The sequence below is a fragment of the Rhea pennata genome, chromosome 8 (assembly GCF_028389875.1).
Source record: "Rhea pennata isolate bPtePen1 chromosome 8, bPtePen1.pri, whole genome shotgun sequence".
In the NCBI taxonomy this organism is placed as follows: Eukaryota; Metazoa; Chordata; class Aves; order Rheiformes; family Rheidae; genus Rhea; species Rhea pennata.
The window spans coordinates 32,962,590-32,987,236 of record NC_084670.1 but is presented as its reverse complement, the minus strand read 5'-3'; the positions used below and the strand labels follow the sequence as shown (position 1 = coordinate 32,987,236).

At 36.3% G+C, this 24,647-nt stretch overlaps 1 protein-coding gene across 7 annotated transcripts in view; it reads left to right on the top strand.

Annotated features, from left to right (window-relative positions):
* The window catches only part of EDEM3 (ER degradation enhancing alpha-mannosidase like protein 3), a 32,807-nt gene that overhangs the window by 946 nt on the left and 7,214 nt on the right, over nt 1-24,647 (top strand). For 3 of the 7 annotated variants that reach the window (XR_009959073.1, XR_009959074.1, XM_062581195.1), the window contains exons 2-17: nt 1,259-1,304; nt 4,866-4,966; nt 7,955-7,994; nt 9,500-9,612; nt 10,317-10,470; nt 11,640-11,774; nt 13,550-13,655; nt 14,230-14,327; nt 15,453-15,578; nt 16,241-16,324; nt 17,826-17,909; nt 18,477-18,601; nt 19,116-19,281; nt 21,922-22,076; nt 22,854-23,007; nt 24,282-24,476. Coding sequence is in view for 5 of the 7 variants with exons in the window: in XM_062581195.1 (XP_062437179.1) it covers nt 1,259-1,304; nt 4,866-4,966; nt 7,955-7,994; nt 9,500-9,612; nt 10,317-10,470; nt 11,640-11,774; nt 13,550-13,655; nt 14,230-14,327; nt 15,453-15,578; nt 16,241-16,324; nt 17,826-17,909; nt 18,477-18,601; nt 19,116-19,281; nt 21,922-22,076; nt 22,854-23,007; nt 24,282-24,476 (1,882 nt within the window). In the remaining 2 variants the exon portion in view is untranslated. Of the gene's footprint in view, nt 1-3; nt 105-1,258; nt 1,305-1,337; nt 1,435-1,470; nt 1,530-4,865; nt 4,967-7,954; nt 7,995-8,133; nt 8,290-9,499; nt 9,613-10,316; nt 10,471-11,639; nt 11,775-13,549; nt 13,656-14,229; nt 14,328-15,452; nt 15,579-16,240; nt 16,325-17,825; nt 17,910-18,476; nt 18,602-19,115; nt 19,282-21,921; nt 22,077-22,853; nt 23,008-24,281; nt 24,477-24,647 lie in introns of those variants that run through there. The other 4 variants (XM_062581197.1, XM_062581198.1, XM_062581200.1 and 1 more) reach the window with 4 other exon arrangements.

The following is a 24,647-nucleotide window of genomic DNA, read 5'->3' as shown; positions in this document are numbered from 1 at the left end:
TGTGCCCAGCATGTCCTCTGATGCCCCGGGAATATATGCAAGTGCTTTGTTTCCACTGTGTATATTGATATTGTGGGGGCTTGAAGCTGGGTCATTCATGAATGGTAGGTGATCTGTGTATTTGTATAATTGGCTAGGTCATATCAGTCACAGAATTCTCTCTGAACAAGCTTTATACCTATAGATAGAGAAATGAAAAAAAAAAACCCTTTTTCTTTTTTGAACGATGTATGAACTACACTGAATGTAGTGTCCTTAGTTCAGTCATGCAACTGGACCTGGCGCTCTTGTGCAGAGCCCTGGGGTTTTGTGTGCTGTAACAGATCACAGAACTACAGACTAGGTAGAGTCAGTAAAGTGCCTGAAAAAAAAGCATCACAAGGTGTAATACTGTGTTCTTTAGATGAGTTCCTTAATAGATTTGGTAAGTTAAAATTACTTTTTAAATTTCCAGGTCACTGAACTGAATCAGATATTTGGAATAGAATTATGTTCTTATCTCATTTTATGTTCAGTCTCATCTTTGGAGATTGTGAATTAGGTTGATGTTAGCTTAGAAATTAGCACGCTGTTTTGCCTAGTGGGGCCTTTCAGTGAAACAGTTCGGTATGATGGGAAGCACTACTCTCCGACTCTCAAAAAAGAAAAAATATCCCCCAAAGTAGTGCTATTTTATATAGTAGCATTTCTCACCTTGACCGCTTTTCAAACACGTAAAATATTTTTTTATAACATACAAGGGTTTTTGATCTATTTGCCATGATTTCAGATGCAAGGAAGAGGTATGCGTGGTAACGCTTTTTCAAATCATAGATCGGAATTTATGCTCTATCAGTTGGTTTTAGTGTTGATGATTACAAGAATGTAATTCTGTCTGCTGTTTTTTGCTGAGCAAGGAATGTATTCCATCTCTAGTTTTACTAGCTTTGATGTGTTGGTGACATCTACAGCTGTTCAAGAGGAAGCACAGGAAGCTGAATAGAGTCCCCACATATGAAACACTTAATTTCATGTTAGTTGAAGAGATATATATGTATTTTTTTTTCTTTTAACTACAGAGACTGAAAGTAACTGATTCAGGAGAAATTATTACATTTGCTTATTTCATTTGCTTGATCAGAGTGCGTTAGCAGTGAACCTGTTACTGATTTTCAGATATATAGATTTCAGTATAGTACAGCTTACTGTGTTAAGATTGGCATGTGAAAGGGATATTCTGAGGCAGACTGCTAATTGTTTCTAAAATTTCTTATTTTAGAAACCAAGTGCTGGAAATGTTTGATCATGCATATACCAATTATATGGTAAGTAAAATAGTATTTGCTTATTTTTTTCAGAATTGTTTGCTATTATTGACATGGGAGGGAAAGCAACCTACAGAACATGCTGAAGGAATAGCAAGGAGGTGTGAGTGGAAGAACAAAGCTAGAATAAGTAAGATCATTCAGATACTGCTTCCAAGAAGAGCAGTGGTAGCTTGAAATTGCCAACAGTAACTGTTAATCTGGGCCTGATCTTTCCTCAAACTGGTTTGTTTCACATTAGAGTATGAGCACTTTTTCATCTGCAGTAAACATTTTGGTTTGAAATTCCAAATTGTCAAAACTTGAACAAAAGTTCAAATATGTAATATGTGTCTCCTGTGGTAAGATAAGTTGGATACAGTTTGGTAGCTCTTTTACGAACCAGTAATATTTGATCTGAACAAAAAGGGGATTTTTTCATGTCTACAGTACATCCCCTCTTCTAAATACACGGCTGTCATATGACAGTGAGGCACATGCTATGATTTCTTTTAATGTGGCTTGTGATTTTCTGTGCGAAACAGTTTGTGGTTTCTTTCAGGTGTGCTCATGTTCTGCAATCTAATCAACCTTGAAATATGTTAGCTTAGTTTAGATGTATTCCAGAATAAAGAATTTGTTGTACCTAAAGGTAGACTGGCTTTCCTTGAGTGACAGTTAATTTCAAGTACACTATCAGCAATACCTTTCTGAGGAGAAACTGTAGATGTGGAAAATACAAAATATTTATTCTTACCAGGTTTATGTTGACAGGTTTTCTTGTATGTTCTTTGCAACTGTTGCAGCAGCGACCTTTTTTTTTCCCCAAGTTGCACCAGTTCCCACATGACAAACTGCTGTCTTCTGAAACTATCTTGCCACATGTCCCAATTTCTGTTTTATGATTTAGCTCACGAGGCTTAAAAGCTAGTGGAGCATGTGAGTTGCTTATTTATAGTGTGTGAGAGTTATAGAATTAATAGATGGAAAATTGGTGCAGTTGACTTCTTTTTTTTTTAAGCCTGAACTCTTGCTTTTGACATCTTAACTTGACATCAGGCTGCTTAGCGATGATTTGAGGCTTATTGCTTGGGACCTGATTCCTTAGAAATGCTTAGCTTTGTCCACTTCTCACAACTATCTGAAGTAAAAACCTGTGGCTATTTGGCAAAGTTGGGCAAAAAGTTTCGTGCAGGTAGGAAGGGTCTGTTTGTTGTGATAAATTAGGAACTAGTTAGATACCTTGCTGCATCTGTAGGAACAAAATTCTAGATGAAGGGGAAGAATGACTTCAGCTATCCTGGAAACTTAGAAGCCAAAAGGATATTTACTTGCCACGTATGCTTGAACACTAATCAAATAGAGAAATGTGGCATGTTTGTTTAAAGTCTAAGAAAAGATTAGAGTATGAGACTTACTCCAACAGCAAGAAAATGAAGTATTTTTTATGGTTGCTTTTGAAACAGACAGCTGATTTTCAGTTTCTATTAATACATATTTGAGACATGAGTAGCTAGAAGACTCAAAATTCATGTTGACCTGCAAGGGGGGAAACCTCCGTAGTCTTTTTTTTTTTCAGTCCTTAGCAGGAATGAGCAGAAAGCTGCTTTTTTTTTTCATTTGTTTTTCAACAGTATTTCTGATAAATAGGGTTTTTTCTTTACTCTCAGAAAGAATATTTGAACATGTCTTTCACATTAGGCTAGAAAGTATTTTGTGGTATACAGCACTAATAGCAATGCAACCTTTTTCTTTTTTCAAATAAAATGCTGCTATGAATTTATAGTCCTGACCTTAAGAAATATGATGATCCATTCTATCAGAATGTGTAGAAACTCCAGAATATCCATTGAGCTACAGTAGGATATTTTCCAGAAACGTTGATTGTAACATTTGTGCCATAAGTTATATTTAACATCTTTGTATTCCCTTTGAGGTTACTTGAACTGGAAGAGTTACAAGTTTAGGAAATCACTTGACTCAATAACCCAATAAAGAGACTAAGTAAACTTCTATTTTTCAAAATGTTTCTAGTTCCTTTATGATATTTTAAGACTAAAAAAGTTAGAGTAAAAAATAAGAAGGAAAGAAGACTAAAAAGTTAATCTTCTCCAGAATTTTTAATCATCTTTTTTTTTCTCCATAGTTTAAGCCAGTGATCTTAACTTTGGTATTGCTTTTGCCTTGTAGTCTTTTGATCTGTTTTTTTTCTGAATACTTTTCGTAGATAGTCAGAAATACCCAGACTATATTTGAATGATTCAGATTCTAGCTTTTGTAGTAGAACTCGATGAGGACAAAGAATTGTGCAAAGACTGTAATACGTGGTGGGGGGAGTGATAGGGAAACGGATCATCACTTTCAAAAGAAATTGCTGTAAGAGCTGTTTATTAGCAGAAGAACATTCCTCCTTTTCTGCTTTATTCCATGGTTGATCTGTATTTGGAAGGATGTTTTTTTTTTGTTTTTTTTGTTTTGTTTTTGTTTTCCCAAATTCAGTGTCTGTAATTGGGAATCGTAGCATATTAGTTACCATGCATCTGTTTCCTGATGGAACCAAAAGAGAGGCACTCCACCCCCCAGCCCAGGTCTCTCACCTCAGGCTTCTAACAGAGGCGATTTTTTGTGTGATAATTGAAGTTAGATATACCTAAGGTTTATCTTTCTTAATGACATTGGCAACTCTTACAGTAAACCTCTCGTATTTCACAATAATGAGTTTTTATATTTGTACGTATTTCCTTTGATTCCCCATTTTGGTAGTTTAAAACTACAAAACTTGTGCTGAACTGCTTGGAAGTAAGAATAGGCATCTTGTTTGATATGTTTGACTTAGGCAATGGTGACCCTTTTGTTATTTCTGCCTGAGTGAAGAGAAATAAATAATGTTACTATGCAACTAGGCAACTTGCTTTGCTACTTTTTAATAAAAGTCATAGTTACTTTTCCACAGTTCTGAAAGAAGCAATCTGCAGTGTCACTTTTCTAAAAATTTTTTGCCCAAGGCTCAGTCTTCACAGGCTTTTTTTTAAAATGTGTGACTGTGACCCTTTCCTATATATTACATAGTGATTTACCAATGTTTTATTATTTTAACTTCTAAGTGAGTTCTCTTATTTGTCACCAACTGTGACTGAGTTACTTAAGTTGTTTTGGAAATGTTTCCAAATGTAAAGTCCAACTCCCATTCATTTTCTGTGAAGTGTCAGCCAGTTCCTGATGCCTGTGTTTAGTTTTAAGCCTTAAGCTCATCTTTGAGATAATCTCTGCCTAAGAAACATTGTAGGAAATCTTGTGTGTGCCTTTTTGCAGGAAACAACTGATTTAATTGGTGATCAGATTAATTGGTCGTTTTTGGGTTGTGGTGTAGACCATTAGTTGGTCCAGACTTCTTTGGAAGATGGGCAAGAAAGAGGAGGAGAACAAGGTCTCATTGCTGTGTTCACAGTTTAATTATTGTAAGCTGGTTGTACTTTTTTTTTCTGAAATATAGGCTTTCTTTTAATGAACTATGAAGATTTAATGAAATGGCTATAAAAGTTGCAACTTTATTCACCTGCTTGTTCATTTGCTTCCCTACAGGAACATGCCTATCCAGCTGACGAACTCATGCCTTTAACTTGTCGTGGACGAGTGCGGGGTCAGGAACCGAGTCGAGGGGACGTAGACGATGCCTTGGGAAAGTTAGTGCTTGAAACAGTTCCTGTCTGATATAAACAACTAGGAATCTTAGCACAATTTGCAGACTACAGAACTTGCTTCTGAATATATCAGTTGAAAAAGAACTTATTTATTGAAATTCTGTGGGTGCACTGAAAAATGTAGACGTGTCTCAAATTCTGTTACGGGGGGCGGGGAAAGCTTTTGGAAAGAGAACAGTAATTGTGAACTTCAAAGAAGTTAGGCAGAAATCTTTTATTTCCTCCCATGACATTAACTGACTTGAAATTGTTCCTTAATCAGAAGAAGAGAATTGACTGGTGATCAGTGAATGAGAGCCAAAGACAGATTTAACTGTCATTCTGCAAGTTTATATGTTAACAAAACCTTTCCAGTGTGAGCTCATGTTATGGCGTTAGTACTTTTGGTCGCTAAATAGGCATTACAGGAGTTAACAGCTTACTGTTCTGCACAGCTGAAATTAGGAAGTGTTATTATAGTTGTGGTAGCATGAGCCTTTGTGCTGTAGAAACCATTATCTCAAAGCTGGAAATTTGTGCTAAATTTTCTCCTAAGATGGCTTATAATACAAAGTAATGTTTTTTGATGTTTTGGAGTGGGCAAGGTGTGGGTTTAAGGTACTTTTTTTTTTTCCCCTCTCCATGGCAAATTAAATGGTCAAAGACAAAGTTGAATTATTATGAATATGTTCGTAATTGTTTTGAGATTTTTTTTTTTTTTGGTATGAAATGGTGCCTGTATGTGCGCAGTTTGTTTGCAGAGCAAATACAAAGAGCTGTTGCTTTTTTGTATTGGTATCGCTGCTTTGTGTCCTTGAGCAGAACAGTGGTAATCAGAACCTAAGTTCTTAAACTCTATTCCTAATTCGCTGTATGCTATTGAGCATGTCATATTGGTTATTTTTGTTACATAGAAAAGTTCCTTAGTCTAGAGATTCAAATATAATCCTGTCATCTACTTAAAATCACGTGGATTGACCTTGGAGATACTGATACTGGAGATACTGCTGTTGGGAGATGTGACTGATAAGAAAAATCTCAAGAAATTTTATTTTTAATCCTGGTCACGCATTCTTTTTAATATCATTTGAGTGAAAATATCTTTCTGAATTGCCTTGAGCAATATATTAGTATTTTTTGCATATATGCTATTTAAATGTTTATCAAGTGTCTTATGTAGTAGTTGTTACATGCCTCATCAGTTATGTTCTTGCAATCACAGTGTAGTTAAAAAAAAAAAAAGAAAAAAAAAGAAAAGAAAAGAAAAAAAAAAGAAAAAGAAAAAAAAAAAAAGAAAGAAAAAATTCCCAGGATGAGATGGCTCAATCACTTCTACTTCAGTCTAGGGCCAGGGAGCGTGTATGCAGGTATGCATACCAGCCTTTTCTATAGCTGTGCAGTACATAATCTTCCTCACTATGTGGGAAAAATGGTGTATTTGTTATGCATTGTTACACATAGTCACTAGTTAGTCTGTCTCACATAATGACACAATGTCATATCTTATAATATTAAAGTGGTAGTACGTGGCCACTTAAGTAGAATTTTGGTTGTTTTCGTGCGCAGGCTAATGTCTATGGTGTCTCAGATGCCAAGCACTTTTTAAAATTCATGGCATTTGCTAACCATTCAATGATTACAGGGGTGACTGTTTCCAAAAATTTCAATTTCAGTAGTATTACTTATGGATTCTGTAAGTTCCTTTATGTGTGTTACGGCTTTCTTAATATAAGAGCGATCGTACTGGGTTAGGCTGAAGGCCCACGCAGCTGGGTACGCTATCTACAGCTGTGTGCCCTGTAACATGCCTAAAGAAGAAGAAATGAACAGGCAAACGATACGGATCCAAGTGCAGCTGAGCACGGGGTGATACCTCTTTAAAGGCCAATTGTGGGGTTTTATTCCACAGATTTTTGTCTAATCTTTTTCAAATCCAAGTAAGAGTTTGGCTTTTCTAAAGCCAAAGCTACCTGTTGCAGCGAGTTCCCTGACTTGACGTTCTTTTTTTATGGAAAAAGTTTTCTAAAAAATTTTAATTTTATTTTATTTTAAGCCTGCCACTTGCTAGTGCTGGGTGGCACCGGGTAAAATTTACTGTGAAAAAATGTGAATAGCAGTTTCTCAGTCACTTCATGCCGCGTGGAATTTTAAAATCTTCATCTAATGACACTTCAGCTGTCACTTTTGCAGGCTGGAGTGCTGGTATGTTTGCTTGTTCCTAGTACAGAAGTTGCTACATCCTGTCAAGCATCCGTATTGCTCATTTTTCATACTTTTTTCTGTTCCATTATATCCCACACAGAAGTCTGATGACAAAATAGCAGTGTTTTCTTTATCCTTTCACCAATAATGCCAACACTGAGTTTGCTTTTCTTTTTTTTTGTCTCAGTCAACACTGAGCGGACATTTTTAGCTGTATTGTAGCTTTCACCTTAGCAAGGCATCATCATTGAGTGTGCATTAGAATATTTCTTTATTGATTGCAACAAATCACAGCTTTCTTTTAAGTAGATAGAATAATTTCTGATAGTGGATGATTCTTTAATCTCCCTGAATAAATAACCCTTTTTATTATTACACTTAGTAAGTCAACATTTGTCATTTAAAAAAAAAGGATTTGGAAAAAGACTTTGAACCATTCTTTTGGATCTGTTTTCAGAGTCAGTATCAGTAGCATTTGGTTGGAGACAAGGAATAAAAAACTAATTTACTTGCACGAACTTTGAAATCTTTGTAGTAAATAAAAGATTTATTATTTAATCATAACTAATTCCAGTCGACTCCTATTTTGGTCCCTAGCAAGGGGAAGAGGCTTAATACAAGCAGTGTTAATTCTGATATTAAACATGTACTGTATAAAACTAAGTTTTTAGTAGCTGATGATCTGTGGGAATTAAATTAATTCTCTTCAATGGTATTGCTTATTACTAAAAAATTAATTCAAACATACAGACTTAAAATAATAAATCTGTTCTAATTTTTATTTCATAGGTTTTCACTGACCTTGATTGATACCTTGGACACTCTTGTGGTAGGTTTAATCTGTTGATAAACTTTGCTAAAACAATGACTTGTTTTCTGCTGTTCCAGCTTCTTTTTTAGCTTTCTATTTTGTTAAGCATTCTATTTTATATAAGACAATTTAATCTTACTTCACCTTTGATTTCTAGCCATCTGTTAAAAGTGGCTATTGCTTGTAAGAGCTTCCAAGTGCTGCGATGGTGGTGTTTGGAATTCATTGCAAAGAGAATACTAGAACAGTTCCTTGGTAGTTCATTGACATTTTCTTCTCTTGTTTTTCTTGGGCTCTACAACAAAATAAAAAGGTATGTGAGTTTGCCTCCCGTTATAATTTAAAGGAACATGCTGACTAGGCATTTTATAAAACAGTGTTGTCTTTATGTAGTTTCTTCCTGAAAGAGGAAGGTTGTAAGACTTACAGGCAAACACCTCTTAATACCTGCAGAATTATTTATGTTCTTAAAGCGTACATACAAATGTTTCATGGATGAATTTGTGTGCACTTGAATGTATGCACTTGAATGTATATTATAAAAAATGTAACCCTGGAAGTGTTTGCCAGGAAACATTGCCAAGTTCCTCACATTCTGTCTCTTATTAAAGGACTCCTATGATTATTGAACTGTTTTTTGTTAGATTTTTTTAGTCCCGTTGGCGTATTTCACCATTATAAAATGGGAAACTAGGAATGGCTTTTTACTATTTGCTATTCCTAGCAAACAACTTTTTAAAAGTCTTGAAAATCCTAACAGTGCTGGTTTGGGATGTGAATCATATGATACTCTTTCTCTGATGACTTTTCTCTTTATAATGTTGCCGTGAGATAACCCAGACTCATTTGAATCAGGCCTGCAAATGTTGACAACTTGGAGCCTGCAACTCTCAAGTCTTTGCTAGATGCTCTAATGGGTTATGGTGATTTATTTTTCTCTGGTCTTAGAGCAGGATTAACATTTGTGGAATTGAGTAAGTCACAAAGATTCTTGATGTAACTAAAAGAATGTCAACGAGAAAGCAAATGTGCAAGAAATGACCAAGCTGTGCTTCAGGCAAAGGGAGAAAACTGGTGGGAGGACGAAGACCGCTCAGACAAATTCATCTAACTTAGAATGGGATTTACTAGTCTGTGGATAGGAAGCTTTTCTGAAATCAGAGGGGTATCGGAGCAGGCTGTTTTTCAGCCACTCTGCTAGCGTAGGTGAAGCCTGTAGCCTGCTGAGTCGCCGTGTGCTGCAGTCAGGATCTGGGAGTGGAAGGGACAAACATCCCTGAGCTGTGCGTTCCCAGTGACGTTGTTGTTTGTTTACAGCACTTACTCTCACGTGTATCTCACAAGGAAAATGGAAATATTACTGTCTGTTCACGATATATCAGAGTATGCCCCTGCAGGGTCCAAATATCAGTCAAAGGCATCTTGAATGCTTCCTTTTTTAATCCGTTGCATTTGTTATGTAGTACTTAAGTGTTACTGTTAGCTATGCTGGAACCTGAACACTGCTTATATTTGTTTTCCAGGTGTTAAATAAAACCAGAGAGTTTGAAGAGGCTGTAAAAAAAGTAATAAAAGATGTTAATTTAGATAATGACATAGTTGTATCAGTCTTCGAAACCAACATAAGAGTCCTCGGGTGAGTAATTTTTATGGTTTCAGAACTCTTAAAGATGTGCTTTCTAGCTAATGTCCGTAAGGCGCGCATTTCTGTGCGTTTTCACCTCGTTTAATACAGTTCTTCCTTTGACAGCATAATTCTACAGCTGCTGTAAGGAAGGCTTTAAAATGTGAGGCAGAAATGAATCAAGTTGGCCCCCATCTACCCCTGCAGGCATAGCTTTTCTTATTGAAAAGGGGGGAAAAAGTGAAGTGTGCCAAGGTAGTGGTAGGTTTTTTTTGTAATGGAAACAGTCTCAGCTACTGTTCAATAATTGATTTAATAGATACAACGTTTCACTTAGGATCGTAGGTTATTTCAGATTGGAAAGGGTCTCTAGAGATCTGTAGTCCAACTACCTGCTCAAAGCAGGATCAGACCATGCTAATTTTAAGCTATTATGCAAAATTTTAAAGGTGTTAGTCAAGAATAACTGTATAGATGAATCAGTGATTCCTCTATTGATTAGGACAGTCCTAAGCGATAAAAATTACTTCCAAAATACTGGCAGCGCACTGTGATTTTAGGTGGAGTTGGTTCTGCTCAGCATTTCTGAAAATCAAGCCTATGTGAACGTAGCACGGTTATTTATACAGTAGTCTGAATTCTAGAAATTGCTGTACTGCTGTTGAGATGAATACACTTACTGAGATGTGGATAACTCTTTTTTTTCTTGTGTTTAGAGGTCTCCTAGGTGGGCATTCAGTGGCAATTATGCTGAAAGAAAAAGGTGAATATATGCAGTGGTACAGTGGTGAACTTCTGCACATGGCAAAGGAGTTAGGCTACAAGCTTTTACCTGCTTTTAACACCACTAGTGGTCTCCCTTATCCAAGAGTAAGTTCTATGGTTTCTGCAAGGCAAAAATGCTTCTATAAGCAAAACTTTTGTAGCTTTCTTTAATTTTGGTTTCTAAAATCACTTATATGTATTTATTAAGCATACAGAAAACCGAAGGCTGATAAATGACTATTTTATGACACATGCTACATAGTATTTTGAAGTACAGTTTTAGGTGCTTTGGATCTCCAGCCTTTCCAGCTCAGACCGTTCTAACATACATTGTTTTGAGTAAATAAGAACAGTAGATATCTTTTCTAATCTCTCTCTACTGATACTTTACTCCACTACAACCAAGTAGCTCAGAAGAGAAGCTTCCTGTTATGGTAGAAACCTCACTGAGTGCATGAGAGATGAACTCGCAAGCCTGTGCTTGTTAATTCAGCACAAAATAGATTAATCTTCATGGGCTGCATCCAAACATTTAAACAGGCAAAGATGACTGCAGAACTGTAATTTTAAAATACTGGCTTAATGTAAAACAGTCCATTATAGTTTAAAAAAAAAAGGGGGGGGGGAAGCATAGTACATTTCAGTCCTGAAATGAGGGAAAAATATTACCTATGTATATGGTTCATTGACTTTTTGTGAGATTTAGCTTTTTTTTGGAAACCTCCTCACAAATTAAATTTTGGCTCAGTAAAATCAGCATTTTTCTAGTGAAAATGTTTAATTCAAAGTGTTCTAGGTTTGACAACCTTTTGCTGAGATAGCTCTCACTGGATTGCAGAAAGTCATATGTTGTGCCTGGTCCGAAAGCCGGTCCATCTAGCAGGTGTTCTCTGGAGCCAGGAATACTAAGATGTTTATAAAGCTTAATTTCAGTGAACACTTGTCAGGTTCTGAGATGTTCTGGCTTGCTGGTAAATAAATTGCTAGAATTTGATTTTCAGGGAGGTGTTCTTTTATTTAAACATCTGATGAACCAGGCGACTAGCTTTTGGGCCAGTCCTAGTTTTGGGAGATTAAGTTTCTTCTGGATAATTTCATATGCATGTTTGAGTTGACAGTATGGTGGTAAAGCAAATTTGATGGGGATGGAGGAGAATAGTCCTTTTTCTTGCCTCTAGGAGAAGTGTGGATTGTCTGGTTGCTATATAGATCTGTCATGGGAATGTGACTTGCAGCTAGTAAAAGTAATGAGGATAATCTCTGCTTTTCTCTAGGTAAACTTGAAATTTGGTGTAAGACATCCAGAGGCACGAACAGGAACAGAAACAGATACCTGCACTGCTTGTGCAGGTACTTTGATCCTTGAGTTTGCAGCTTTAAGCCGATTCACAGGAACATCTGTATTTGAGGTTTGTTTTTCATGTTCTCTTATTTGTTGGGATTACGTATGCATTAGTTTTCTGTTACATTTCTGTGGATTTGGGGAAAAATAATTTTGGGTTCATCAAACGGATGCATATTTTATGTTTTGCACAGAAAGTTTGTGTGCTCAGATATGTTGTGACTATGATTATTTTTCCCCTAGAAGTGTTTTTTATCTTGTATTTTAAAATGGGAAGTAATTTTCTTTAAAGGATTTAACCTTGTTTACTTCTGTATTATTATAATGTTCTGAAGACTCCAGTTAAAGAATAATATCTGCAAAGTGTTTGGGTAGAGGGGTACCACTCATTTGTTGGACTGGCAAGAAGAAAAGTGAGATTTTTTTTTAATGCAACTTACAATGTTAGAGTATTTAAAAAAAAAAAAAAAAGCTTTTCCAGTTTCATTGCTCAGTCTGAAATAAGTTCTCTTTATATATTATTTTCTTTGCCAAGTTTTATCTACAAAGCTGGAATCTTGATCACAAGCAGACCTTTTTTTTGCCACACATCACTGCTAGTAGTAAACATTGTGCTGGCCTGACATTTGTGCACTTATACTCTCCAAACTGTGTCCTAGTACTGTCTGCCTAGATTAATGTGTTCACTGGTCTTGTACAGCTTTCCTGTTAAGTATCTCTGTTGCTCTGATGTTCAGATTAGATTGTCTGTTTAGACATTGATTGAGTTGCAGGGCTTTCAAGAATATTAAGTGGTGAAAATGTATAGTAGTCAATATAGGTAACAGGTGAGTTTTGGATACTGCATGAAAATTCTACTCAAACTACAGAGTAAATGTGTTCTTAATCATGTTTTTCTGCTTTCTTTGTCATAAATCAGGAAAGGCTAAAATAGTAAAATAAAGGTAACAACTTTCTTTTTGTAAAGAAAAAGTTATAAAGCTCTTAGGGTCAGGGCTTTGTGCTGCTCATTAAAGAGGGGTTTTTCAAAAGTGCCGCAATTAGCAGTCCCATTGAATTTCTGCAATACCTATATTGTCACTGGAAAGCGAAATGAAATGTATGCAGATAGTTTCTTTGGTAATGATTTAAGAAAAAAAGCGCTCTTTCAGATTAGATTTTTTTTTGCAAGCAGTCAGTATTGACCCAGTGTTTCATTTTATTCCATGGTACCTAGTGGAAGCACGGGTAGGCCAGTGTTGAGTGTTGGCAGAAATCAGCCCCTAAAGTCCGGTGCATGTGGTTGCAGCCTAGAACCATTTTTGTTGTCTGTTACTCTCAACTTACTCTTTCCTTTCTGTATATATAAAGGTCATAAATAGTTTACGTGCTAATGACAGAGGTTGATGCTGCACCTTGAAATGCCTGAAAAGACTTAGTGTTTTTGTTTTTTCTTTTTTTTATTCTAAGGCTGTTACGTTTCTTGAAACATTTTTATTTTTGAATCGCTCTTTAATTAGGTTACAATATCCTTTCTGTATACGCAGCTTTACAGGTTAAGAAACCTGGGCAGAGGGGCTTTAGTGACTTGCCTAAGATCATATAGTGTGTTGCCAAACAGTGGCACAGAAGAGCACCTTTCCTTCTAATTAGCAACAGAATGACTAAGTGTGGACTGAAAGTTTTACTGTTCAAGTGTATGTAACATAATGCTGAGTTATATAATTCTTTCTTAGAAAATAAGATGCTATGAAATAGTATATTTCAGTACACAAAAAAAATAAAAATCTGTTGTGTCCGTCCCTTAATTCTTTTGTTTTTCTGTAGTTTCATTTAATGAGTTTTCTTGTTTGTCTGTTGCAGGAATATGCACGGAAAGCACTTGATTTTATTTGGGAAAAGAGACAACGCAGTAGCAATTTAGTTGGCGTTACTATTAATATTCACACTGGAGATTGGGTCCGCAAAGGTGTGTGGCGTTCCAACTCCAGGATTTGGGACTGCAGGTGGTTTGGAGGAAGAAGGAGTTCTTGAGGTTTTTTGTTGTTGTTGCTTTTTTCAACTTTTTCCTGTGCACATTTATCTAGACTATTTAAAAATGTTAATGGGACAGGCAAGCGGACGTGCATGCTTGAGATCTGAAGAAACTTGCCACAAAAAGGCCTGGCTTTTCCCTGAAAGAGTGTTTTGACTGAGAAGTTGGTTTTTTTTCATTGCAAAGAAAATATTTTTGATTCACTTAATACTGAGAGGAGTGCCTTGAGGTGAATTTTCAGGGACTCTTCTATAAATACCTAGTAAAAATATAAATAATATAAGCAAGACTTCACTTGTATATGCCAGTCAGTGGAAACATTGTGTCAGATGAGAGAAGGAAACATCTAGCTTAAGTGCAAATTTGTTCATATTATGTGCCTTAATACTGCATAGCCTTTAGTGCTAGTGATAGGAGGCTTTTTGTTTCATTTTAAAATCAAACCATATGAAATTATTTATATAGCTAATTGAAGTAAAACAGCCTTTTCATTTTCTGCTATTTCTAGATAGCGGCGTTGGAGCAGGGATAGATTCATATTATGAATATTTATTAAAAGCCTATGTCTTGCTGGGAGATGACAGTTTCCTGGAAAGATTTAACACAGTAAGTTAATTCCTTGCTTAGATTTAAGAGTAACCTAAGACTAATTGTGTTGTCAGTCAACTGTTAGCCTGTAAGAGCGTAGCCGATGAAGAACACTTCAGCAGAATTTCTGTGACCTCTGTATGGTGCCAGCTCTTTTCAATATACTCTTTTTTTTGTTGATCTTGAGTGAACTGTCACCTGATCAAGTATTTTGACCCAATCCAACAAAGGCTGGAATTTTCTTGTGGACTTCTTTCCACGTTTTGGAGACTAACACTGCAAATGTTTCTGTAAAACAACATAAGGGCTCCTTGTTACAAACTGTGATATAACTTCTTACTGTCCTAGAATAACAAAGATGATCTGAAAATCAAACTCTGGATCTTGCATTGTGCTGCAGATCTGTAATTTTAGGATCACTAAGGTCCAAATATGTTTAAGTGTACTTTCAAAATGAAAAACACATGTACTAGATGACTTAGTCTGTAAAATTAAAATGTAACTTTCTTGGCATCATTAATCTTTCATAAATACTACAAAATGGCAATATCCAATAAAAATATTTTATTTTATATCATAAGCACTATTATAAGTGGAATGTATCAGTAGTTAAAAGCCTGTCACAACACCTTAAGTGAAATGTTTATTTTATATTCTTAACCTCCTACAACCACCACTATAATTTTATGTAGCCTCAATTATGTCTATTAAGTGTGCTAGCTATTGATTCAGCTCATGTGCTTATGGTTTACGTTCTGGGCTTCAGAAGACAAGATAGACAGCTGTCTTGGGGAGAATTTCAGCTTTGTTTGTTGTATGCTCTAAGATTCAGTCAAAACAAAAGAGCCTTTAACTGTGATAGTTACTCATTTATCATGTGGCTGCTGGCAGTACTTTCATGTGTATTTTACTTAGAAAAGGTTAAGTATCTTGTGTATGTAATGCTGTGGGGCTTTGCAGTATGTATTACACTTATCTTCTGATTTGCAAAACTAGAAGGTGGACCAAATGCAGTCATGGTTTGGAGTTTAATGCTTGTTCTTATTTTGAAATAGAATGGCACAAGCCTGTGATTTAACTTTTGGAGGTTTTTTTGGAAACATATTAATCACTTAAGGTCATGTCTTTTTGGATGTTTGTCAGCACTACGATGCCATAATGAGATACATTAGCCAGCCGCCTCTTCTTCTTGACGTTCATATTCACAAACCGATGCTAAACGCTCGGACCTGGATGGATTCTTTGCTAGCTTTCTTCCCAGGCTTGCAGGTGGGTCTTAAATCCATGTGCAGATGAAATTTAATGACAAGTAAACAGACAAACCTGTCAGTAACATAGCTGACAAGTCAGTGTTAGTAATTTGATTTTCAAAAATGCTGAACAAGGGATATGCTTGATCCTTCTGTCACTTCTCTGCCAGAATATGATGTGCTTCTGACTGTGTTAAGTGTCAAGAAAGGTATGTCCTTATGGTTTGCTCCCTTTACTCCTGTTCAGAAAAACACTTGATCAGGCCCCCTTTTTAGTAGTCTATGTTTTCTAGTTTAGACTATGTTTTCTAGTTTGTCTGTCAGTAACATCTTTCAGACAAACTACATCTCAGTCTCCCCCTCATCTCCCACATCTCCCAGGTCTCTGTAAATGATGGAGATCCTTTTTTTTTTTTTTTTTTTTTTTTTTTTTTTTTTTTTTTTTCTTTTTTCCCCTCCATGCTTAGGCTATGGTCTTAATGAGCTCGCTGATTTTGCTTAAAAAGTTCTAAGGAATATCTGTGGCTTACACTGCCAGGGAGGGGTAACATTTACAGTTTGTATCTGCTGGAAATTTAGAAACTGGTATGTGGTTTTACGTGAAAACAGTAAGTGTGCCTACCTTTGCATATTGCTCCCGTGGGAGGTGAATTTGTGTTAATTTTCATTCTTGTGTTTTAGGTGTTGAAGGGTGATATTCGACCTGCTATAGAAACTCATGAGATGCTATACCAGGTTATAAAAAAGCATAACTTTCTTCCTGAGGTATGTTAGTCTTGTTTTGTGTCATTAAAAACAAAGGTTCATTTCCAGAGTTTTCTTCATCAGTTTACAGTTCTGCGTGTATGACAACTGTACTTTGGATAGGGAATATCTTTCCTTTAGTTATGCTGTAATTAGCATAGTAGTGGGAGTTGTTGCTATAATAACTGCTTAGACTTTGTACTTCAGCCTTTCAAAATTGACCTTGAATCATTTTAATATGTAAGTTGATGTAAACACCCTTACCTGTAGCTGCTTAGTAACATAACTGTGATCTTGTTAGTATTAATTGTATTATCTTTATTAACCCAAGAAACACAAGGAAGGAAACTAAATGCTAAAATTATCTGAGGGAATGGTCTGAAACTTCGCATTATGGCCTTGAGAGTAGGTACAAGGGAAGATCTGTAGATACTGCACGTGCAGACTTTGTTTGAACAAGATAATTGTGCACACACAAGCCTGCTGAAGTGTGTCTCCTGTGATAATCTAGAATAAATGAGAGAACTTCCAACTCCAGTTATAACTTTGGCTTTTCTCTGGTGTAAGCTAGTAACTTTTAGAGAATATTTTAATTAACACCAGATTCAATTGATGTAGAAGTTGAGACCAGAAAATGATCTCTAGTCACTGAAATGATTGTTTTGGAGTACTTTTAAGATGATATGATTTGACTCTGCAATTTTAGATAGTTTTTTCAGTGCTTTGTACTTTCAAAATAGATTTTGAAAGATAAGTTAGTTATATCTAAGCCAGTATGCCATCCCCTTTAGTAAAGACTTCGTTTATACTCTAATATGAACTAGTAGTGAATGAAAGACATCACAGAAATTAGCTTTTGCCGGTGCCTTTTTTATGGGAGCAAAATATTCAGAGTGAATATATGGCCTAGAAAGTTCTTTAAATAACTGACCTCTGGTCTCTGGTATTTCGTATGTTAGAAACAGCTGATTTAAACTGTCACTTCAGATGGACAAATCATTTTAAGAGTCTGGTGGTAGCTATGTTGGCAGAAATGGTGTTTGTCACAGCTCTTGCCAGTCTCTCTGTAGCGGACCTTCACCAGGGTACTGTACTTGCTTGGGCTGTAGCGCCAGGCGTGCGCTCGTGCCGGTGGCCTCGAGCAGCGCTGTGCGCTCTCTCTCCCGGCTCTGGGGGTGCAGATTTTTATCCGGCACCCCCAGAGCCGTGCCAAGCTCAGCTTGCCGAACACTTGGCAAAAGGTTATCGGCGCAGGAGTTCAGGCATCATCACAGCTTAAATTTTACTTACACTAAATAGACTAGGGCACCGTTTTAGGTTAAATGTATTAACTAGACATAGGTCTCTGTTTCTGTAGCCTCTTATCTCTCTGTCGAGTCCTCAGTCCTCCACTGGAACTCCAGGTTTCAGGTGGAGTACTTCAGCTACTGTAAAACAATTCATTTGGGAATCAAAATCAACTTGTACAGGTTTTATTCTAGCATTTAATTTTGTCTGTTCTCTTTTTTTTTCCCTGCCTCAGGCTTTCACGACAGATTTTAGAGTTCACTGGGCTCAGCATCCTTTAAGGCCTGAATTTGCAGAGAGCACTTATTTCTTGTATAAAGTAAGATCACTTTCTTATCTCTGGTTTTTGGTCATTTTGTCTAGTGTCTGGAATTTTATTGGTGTTGTATTTCAATGCAGAACGAGTAGCGTATCTGAGTTTATTTTACCTACTGGGGCTGGTTGAGTATAAACTTAAGATGGAAGTATCAAATTGTTCCGGAAATTCTATTTTGTATGCCTAGAATGAAAGAGAAAGTCATCAGGTGACAACGACCCATATTTTTAAAGGTATTTAGGTGTTACTGTTCTTGCTCTCTGTAGAGGCGAGCCAAAGCCACTTGTACTTTGTGGAGAATAACGTAGTAGCACCCAAATGTCTCAGGCTTCTTAAGTATTTCCATGTGTTTATTGGCATGTCTGTAAAAGGGTGGTATAATTGTACTTCAGAGATCTTTTATGTCTATTAGTAGTATTGATAAACTAGATCTTACTGTGTCTGAGAAGGCAGGAGAGCAGAACGTTTAAAATAAATAGGTGGAAAAAAAAATAGAAGCTACTACTTTTACAGTAAGTCTAAGTTCACCTGTGTGGGTTTTATTGTGCTTTTTTCTTTTTCTTTTAACAGGCTACAGGGGACCCTTACTATCTAGAAGTTGGAAAAACCCTCATTGAAAATTTGAACAAGTATGCAAGAGTACCTTGTGGGTTTGCTGCAATGAAGGATGTTCGTACTGGAAGTCATGAAGACAGGTAAAAAAAACTGTGTTGAGGATTAGTTGTTCGTTTTAGCAGATTTTTGGAAAACAATCTGACCCCGTTTGTATAACGGAATTAACTGACTTCTGTGCAACTTTCTGTCTTAGGCCTGATGCCTGAGCCCGAAATTACCCATATTTACTTGTCATAGTCTGTATGTTGAAATGATTTCCTAGATTCTCTTAAACACAAATACTTTCAGTGTTTGATAATCTTTCATCTTAAGCTCTGCTTTCATTAGTCTCAGAGCACTAGATGAATTACTTTTGAAGAAAATAAACTGGAAACCTAGAAGTTTGTAAAGAGGCTTATTTGGGGTTGCTATAATGCCATTTTGAACTGCTCTTGAAATATTTCCCTCCCTCTTTCCATTTGGAAGAAACACTGATGGAATTAACTTCAACAACAACATCATGAACATTTTAAGGGTGGAACAGTATGTATATTTATTTCACTGACATTTTAGAAAATATGGATATCTTTTAAAGGGTGTCCTTTTTTTCTATAGAATGGATTCTTTCTTTCTGGCTGAGATGTTCAAGTATCTTTATCTACTCTTTGCTGATAAGGAGGACATGATTTTTGATATAGAAGATTATATCTTCACTACAGAAGCTCATCTATTACCACTTTGGCTTTCCACTACAAACCAAACAATATCTAAAAAAAATACAGTAAGTAACAGCTCAGAACTTAAATCAGTTTTTAATGCTACTTTAAATCATTTTTATTACAAGAAATGGGAAAATAAACCAGGAAAATGGTGGTCTGAGGTGGAATTTTGTACCACTGGATCTTGTGAGAAATGCTTTGGAATACGAGTAGTGTTTAAAAATGTACACGTTCCCTGTCTCTGTTCATATAAGTCTATTTATTTATTTTTTAAATCTTCACATTTACTCTCAATTTGTTTCTTAAGCATATACAATGACACAGCAACCTTTCTGGTTTTTATTTTACTACATTCTGATCCTCTGCAAATTGGCAACAGTATTTTGAGGCTAATGCAAAGTTAATATTATAGAGTACTTGTCTGTTACAGCTTTGGAATATTTCATTGCCTCAGTCCATTTAATAAGCTTTTTATTTTAAAAATGTAAGAACACCAATGGATTTACAAATAACTTTACCCTATTTAATGCCCTGTAAGAGTACAAGTGTGCCATGAAATATTGTAAACACTTGTCTCCTTGGTTTAAGATGGCATAGTTTATCTTTCAGGAATCTAACTGTTGACAAGCAAAGTAAATAAAAGTGGATGGAGGTGCTCATGCCATCAGGGCCATAAACTCTTTATTTTGCCCCTTTACTGTGTGTCCTCTCTGAAATAAAACGGAAATATTCCCCTCTGATGTAGAAGTTGTATCAAAATATATGTATCTTGGAGAAATCTTAAAGCTGAGTAGAATGTTCCGTGTTTCACAGAATCTAACATTAGAAAGAACGAACTTCCTGAAATAACTTGCTCTTAACATCTAGCACTAGTAATATATTTAACATGTCGTAGAGTTGATTTTTAGTGTTCCCAGATGGTGCAGATCCTGCACACTCTCTTTCTCCAAAACGTTTTTTCCTTGAACATTCAACATTTCTTCTCCTTAAGTTTTAGAACTGGAGACTATGAAGAAAAGGCAGAATGAATTTAGGGGGGATTGCACTTTCAATATAACTTTTTTGCTGTTTTTAGTTTGATGTAGTTTGATGTGTCCAGCATTTTCCAAACCATACAGGAAGTTATCTGAAGGGTCAAGAAGGGCAGTTCTGTAATTCTTATTCCCAACATGAGAATGTGATACCTGTAGCTGAGATGGACAGGATCACCTCAGTAGTGGGAATGAAGTACTGCCTAACAGATGTAGTTTTCTCAAGAACAGCAAGTGTTCAGTAAAAGGTCTAAAAAGAGAACGGGGTAACTTAATGCAGTTTTGTTGAAGCTTTTTAAGTCACAGCTGCTAATGTGATTAATGCAAAAGCAAGAAAGATCCCATTTAAAGTGGTGTCAACAAAATGTGAGAAATAGCTAAAAGTCTATTATAAAGACCAGTGCATTATTTTTAAATGAAATTTATTTACTGGAAGAAAATGGGTGGGAAAATGAAATGTGTTGTGGTTGGCTAAATTAGTTTTAATACAAATGCAGTACTAATAACCTGAAGTATAGAAATAATTGGTAGTTGCAACCCAACATCCCGTTTTTACTTATCCTCAAGCAGAAAAGGTCATGTTTTACTATACTGAAGTTTGCAGTATTGTAGACCTTCCTTCTCAAGTGACGGAGACTACTGTGTGTCATGCTAAGCGCATAAGTACTTGAAAGTTTTTATTCCAACAAATTAATAATAGCCTTAAGCCTTGTATCTTAGGGAGCCTTTAAATATTTGGTTTCAGTTCGTTAACAATTGTAAGGAGGGTGTTTTGTCAGTAAGTAATTACTACCTTAACTTTTACAGGTGGGGAAAACTAAGTAGTCGAAGTTATCCAATAAGTCACTTGCCGAACTAAGAACAGCCCGGTTGCAGGTTTTCCGTTTTGCACATGTTCAGCACTATTTCACGTGTTACAAAATAGTGATTTGCACAAATGTTAATTCCTAAGCTGTCATCTTTCTGAGAATAGATGTTAAAGCTATACATAGGTTCAACATTGCTAGTGCACACATTTGTGAGACCATAAGGCTCCCCAGGGGAGAATCTTTCATTCATATAAAAAATTGATGTACAAGAAGCTACTGGGTTACCATCTGTAATTGTAATGTGAGAGTGTTGGATTATCTTATGAATAAAGTTGACCTTCTCGAACATTACTTAGAAAATGCTCTTGCTTGAGGAAAGGTGTGACATTCTTAGTAATGGGAAGTAAGAATGACTGAAGGACTGGAGCTGGTTCACTCAGCCTCCTGGCAGCATCGAATGAAATCGTAACTACTTTTTCCAGCCGTCTGGCACGTGAAGGGACGGGGATATTAGCTGTTTGTCAGGACGGGGCTTTGAGATGCACTCTTCGCTAGTAGAGGTTTAACTGTTTTTGCAGAAAAATGTCTAGATACTGCAGATGCAGGGTCTGTAAGTTATAAGTGAGAGTGAGTGTTGTATTCATCCCTAAAAAGGAGTAGTAGTACATTGGTTACTATTTAGCATTGCAAGGTGAGGCATAAAAAAATTGCGTATTCTGCGTGCTTGGAAGCTGAGTGGTTGTGAATTTGTCTTCAGCAGCTGCATGTCCTGTATACACCGACTTGAGGATAGGTCTGTTTGATTTTCTTACTGTAAAAATGTAACCTGTATTTTTGATGTGATCTTTATCTTTCATTTTAGACTACAGAATACACAGAGCTGGATGACAGTAACTTTGACTGGACCTGTCCGAACACCCAGATTCTTTTCCCAAATGACCCTATGTTTGCTCAGAGTATTCGTGAGCCTTTGAAAAATGTGGTGGATAAAAGTTGTCCTCGGGGTATTTCCAGAGTGTAAGATGAATATTTGCTGTCTTTTGTTGATGTGGGACTGGAATTGTCTGTTATGCATGGGAAAAGAAACACTTAAATGTATCGGAGTCTTACAGGCTTGCTGTGTTTGAGTTTGTAGTTCTTTCAGAATGGATAGCCTAACTGTGGGAAAAATCAGTTATGTTCTTCTGGCATTGCCAGCCAAACTTAGTCTCCATCAGGAACTGGTGAATCTTTCACAGCAAAGGATCTTAAGTCATGTGCCCCGAGAGGAAATTGTACCACAGCTATTATGAGAAAAATGTCTTGATTTGTAATCTTTGATGTCTGTAGTTTCCTGAACATCTCTGCAACTGCTTTTCTGTATTAAGTAAATAACGCCATAGATAATCTTAGGTATTTTGAACAGTTCAGAGCAGTCTGTTAAAGTTGAGGAAGTTTATCCTTCTGACTCCCCTTTGATATTTATGCATCATGAGTAAAACTGAGCAGCAGTTCTATTAGAAGAACTGTTTTCAGTCATTCTTGTAATAATGCAGACGATTTAGAAATGAGAAATAACGTATGGTAGTTTCATTTTTAGCAACACTGTGTGTGCTGTTTCGTACTACAAAATTGAGAATGTTAATAATTTTTTTCAAAAGATAGTTTGGCTGAGAAGTTGTATTTTAGTGAAGTTTGTACTCAGTTTTATTCCAAAGAATTCCTGTCTTGTGATGAGAGGAATAACTTGTGAAAGTGTGTGCAAGGTCTCAAGAATAATCTGTTCTTAAAGCTTTGATCTCTATCTTTTGGCAGAGAAGAGAGTTTGGGAAGTGGACCAAAACCACCACTGAGAGCCAGAGATTTCATGGCCAGTAACCCTGAGCATTTGGAGATATTGAAGAAGATGGGAGTCAGTTTGATTCATCTCAAAGATGGAAGAGTGCAATTGGTGCAGCATGCAGTGCAAGTAAGATCTAACAGTAACTTTTTTTGGAAGTTCTTAGTAAAATCCTACCAGTTCTGATTTTTGACACTTTTAGAGGCTCAGGAGAGACTGCCAGACTGTAGAGGAGCATGTGAGCTTGATATGTGACTATATAAAATAAGTTTATGCTTGCTAATTTTTTGTTCTCGCAGCACTTTTTATAAAACTTCCATTAAATTAGGCGGAGGCTGTTCATAAGATGCAATTCTGGTTGTCTGCTTACACCTGACTCACTTAGCCATTGCTACATGCACATTTGCAGTCTATTCATACCTGGAAAGTTTTCTCTACTATTTACTTTTTAAAAAGAATACACACACACACACACACACACACACACACACACACACACACACATATATATGTGTGTGTGTGTGTGTATGTGTGTGTGTGTGTGTATGTGTGTGTGTGTGTGTATGTGTGTGTGTGTATATTTTTTTTTAAGCCTAGAGTTTGTGGAACATGTTTGGGTTAGTGTTATTTTTCCATACCACCATAATGGCAGCTTGCTCAACAAAAAAGACCCTTATGGTAGCTGGAAATTTTCTTGGACTGTCTGCAGATTGATACTTAGCTACTGAGTTAGGCTGTGGATAGTTTGCTTGTATATAGAAAACTGATATTTAGAAATTAGAATCTAGTTCACTTCCAGATGTGGCCCCCAAAATGTAAAGTACTAAATACTTCTTAATATTCTCTCTATATAGAATACTCTAAATCCATCAGCTTTGAAAGGTGTAAAGTTGGTTAAATCAGTACTAACTTCTTTTTAGATACAGGAGATGGAAAACTAGAGTTTTAGTGAAACACCATTCCTTTCATAAAAACTTCAAAATAGTGTAGTTAACAGCATCTTTTCTGAAAATAATAGTTTTCAGTTTGAGATATTTCCACTTGCTTAGGAAGTATGGATCTGTCTAGCTGTATTTTAAACTGTTAAATAGTTAAATACTCTCTTTCAGCAGTCTTCTCTTGCATCTGAGATGATGAATGAATGTCAGTGAGTCGCCACTCTGTTTTCAAATCTTTATGGCATCGAATGTTTGCCAGCAGTATTGTTTTGTTAGAAAACTGATATAAAAATAGCATTATTCTGAATCATTGAAGTACCAATGTGGGCAATATAAGCAGTGGTCAAAGCAGTCACAACTTCGGGTTTGGTTTTTGTGTTTTTTTTTTTTTTTTCCTTTCAAGTTTGTCAGATGCTTTAGAAGATGGTTTTTGTTTTTTTTTCTTCTCTCTTTAAAACTGCTTAGGCAGCAAGTTCACTTGATGCTGAAGATGGCTTACGGTTCATGCAGGAAATGATTGAACTATCCAGTCAGCAACAGAAAGAGCAACAGCTACCTCCTCGCGCTGTTCAAATAGTTTCCCATCCATTCTTCGGCAGGGTGGTCTTGACTGCTGGGCCAGCACAATTTGGAATGGACTTGTCCAAACACAAAGCTGGGGTATGTGAGGTGTCCGTGTGATCTGTTCCAAGGTTTCTGTTGCTTTTTCTTTCGTGAACCTAAGTTTTGTAGTATTGGTGCTGTTTCAGGTTGATCAGCTAGAAGTTGGTTTAATTACAATCATTAAAATGATAGGATACAGTAATGGCAGAAAATGGTCTTTTAGGTGAG